Here is a 2,500-nt window from a genome sequence, read left to right on the forward strand (position 1 = left end):
ACTTCATATACGCCGCCGACTACGAGTGTGTATGAAGAGAAGATCGCTTCAAAATTATTAAGGAAGATGTCTGGAAGAAAATCTATATATTCCACAAATTCAGTTAGTTACTTTTATTTGGGAGTTTATATAGTTTTACTTTCAACCTTATGCTTTAAAAAATGTTTGTTTTTTTTTATTTGGTACTGGGCTATTTATGTATATTTGCACTGGGTTCAAAATTATTGGCACCCCTGCGATCAAAATTCGAATAGCGAGAGTAACAGCATGGAGGCACTAACCTTAATGTCTGTTAGAGAATCTCAATTAATATTTAATAATATTTATAATTTATTATAAGGTTCAAATTTGAACTCTGATTTGGTTACCTCAGATCTTCTGACTATAGATTTTATGTATATGTACGTTACAAAGAGAAGTCATTCTATTTTCATCAGTGTCCCAGGTTTATATTTATACAGTAATCATTGTCTGATCACTTACAGGGTGCCAATAATTATGCAGTTGAATACCGCTTGGCTTTTGGAGGATTGCAGATTGCATGGTTTTGTTTTTAAAAGGTGTGTAATGACAAAAGAGGATCGTTTTCGATTCGATCGGTTCATAATTCAGCGCTAAGAACAATGGATTTAAATTTTTTATTTATTTGTTTTTTTTTTTTAGATCATTAAATTTATTAAAAATTTAAAAAACTTTTTTTTTATTCCTGAATGAAGAAAACTCGACGTTGCAGTTTTGCGAAATCCTACATTTTTTAAATCCTGCTCTAACGAGAAAGCGATTCGACTCTGAATCGACTCACCACTACGGGAAGTGAATCGAGCGTGTTTTCGGTTACAGACATTTTGTGGACGTGAGCCGCTAAACTAAACTGAGCCGAAGCACAAACATCATGCGTTCTTGAGAAACACCGGAATATGCAAAATATTTGAAACCAATTGTTTCTATAATAATCAAATTATTTATAAATCCATACCTTCTCTGTGCTCCGGCGATTTCTGGGGTTTCTGTGCGCACTCACTTTTTTCTAGCACAGACTTCATGACAAATGTGAAAAAGTACGAGTTTTTTGAGGACATGTTCAGCTTTACACGCTCTCAGATACTTAGTTTTTTAACCTGAATGGAACCAAATCGAACTAACCAAAAGAATCAAGTTCGTTTGTCGAATACAAATTGATGAAGTCGCTCAGTAACTTCATAAACTTCCTCTAAACTCTTCTTTTGTTTTTTTTTTCCTGCCGTGTGGAATATTAAACACACACACACACAATATGTGGCGCAGTTAGCGGTACACGTGAGCTCAGAGAGCATGAAAATTGAACACACAGCAGACAAGAGGTCTGGATGCATCTAAATTATGTCTGCTTCCGCATGTGCACCTTCATTTCGCTTTGTGTGGGTGTGTGTATATGATGGTAGGTGTGTGTGTGTGTGTGGAAGCCGCCCCTATTCGGCTGATCCCAGATCTGTTCTGTTGTTTCTCTCACTCCTAACTTTAACGAAGATCTACGTTTAAGATCGTAGAGCAGTGTGAGAGGACAGCGTCTCTCTGAGGATGCCAAGCCGAAATGAGCGCGAGTGTTTGCGGGTGTTTAGCGTGTAACGTCGTGTGTGTGTGTGTGTTTGTGTTGTCTGCCGTGTGCTGTAGAAAGCGAGCCCCGAGACGCAGGGACGGATCAGCGCAGCTCCGGAATCATCCGACTTCACACCATCAAGCAGATCATCGACAAGGTGAGCGGACGAACGCAACAGAGCGAGATTGGTGCTGTTCAAACCTTTAGATGATCCTCGCTGCAGATGTCCAGAGGATGGAGCTGGACCTGATCTAACTCCCATGTTTAAAGCTTAACCCCTAACTGTTTAGGAGGAGCTGATTTAGGTGTAACTCTGGATCTGTGGTTCTGTAAAGGCCTGAATTTAATCTAGTTCAGGGCGGAACTTTCTGTGACCTCAGTTAGTGACGTCAGTAAGGGCCTTTTTACACCTGGTCACTTCACACGTTTTCTGTGATCAGATATCTATCGGATGGTAAAAAGACCAGGTCTAAATGCCCTCCGAAACGTTTTGGAGACGGATATAAATCTGATGGTACAAACCCCTTCAGGAAGTGGTCTGGGACGCGTTTCAGATGAAACTGGACAGGTGTAAATGAATGTGGTTGTTCAAGCCACATACGTCAGCGCTAAACTCCTCCCAAACGGAACTACGTCACTCGGGTGATCTTTCACACAGGCGTCTCGTCGGGTCTTAAAACGCGCTGCTGCCGCCAGCGAAAATGCAGCAAACAGTAAACGCTGTTTTTTTGTAGCAACCGCATACACCAAAGTGTGTTCCGTTTCAATTACCCCGGAAATGAGGTATAATATATTTGCATTTTGAGCGGGAGTAGAAAGATCGGATCGATATCCGATTCGCCGAGACGCATTTATGTGGCCTAATGTAAATGGAAGAGTTTTAACAAATCAGACAGCTATCGGATCAGAGACAACACGTGAAGT

The 2,500-nt window shown here is 40.6% G+C and overlaps 1 protein-coding gene across 9 annotated transcripts in view; it reads left to right on the forward strand.

Annotated features, from left to right (window-relative positions):
- The window catches only part of tjp1a (tight junction protein 1a), a 110,493-nt gene that overhangs the window by 95,828 nt on the left and 12,165 nt on the right, over positions 1-2,500 (forward strand). For all 9 annotated transcript variants that reach the window (XM_060859607.1, XM_060859606.1, XM_060859611.1 and 6 more), the window contains one exon: positions 1,651-1,733. In XM_060859607.1, the coding sequence (XP_060715590.1) occupies positions 1,651-1,733 (83 nt within the window). The remainder of the gene's footprint in view (positions 1-1,650; positions 1,734-2,500) is intronic.

Source organism: Tachysurus vachellii, chromosome 23, assembly GCF_030014155.1.
Source record: "Tachysurus vachellii isolate PV-2020 chromosome 23, HZAU_Pvac_v1, whole genome shotgun sequence".
NCBI lineage: Eukaryota > Metazoa > Chordata > Actinopteri > Siluriformes > Bagridae > Tachysurus > Tachysurus vachellii.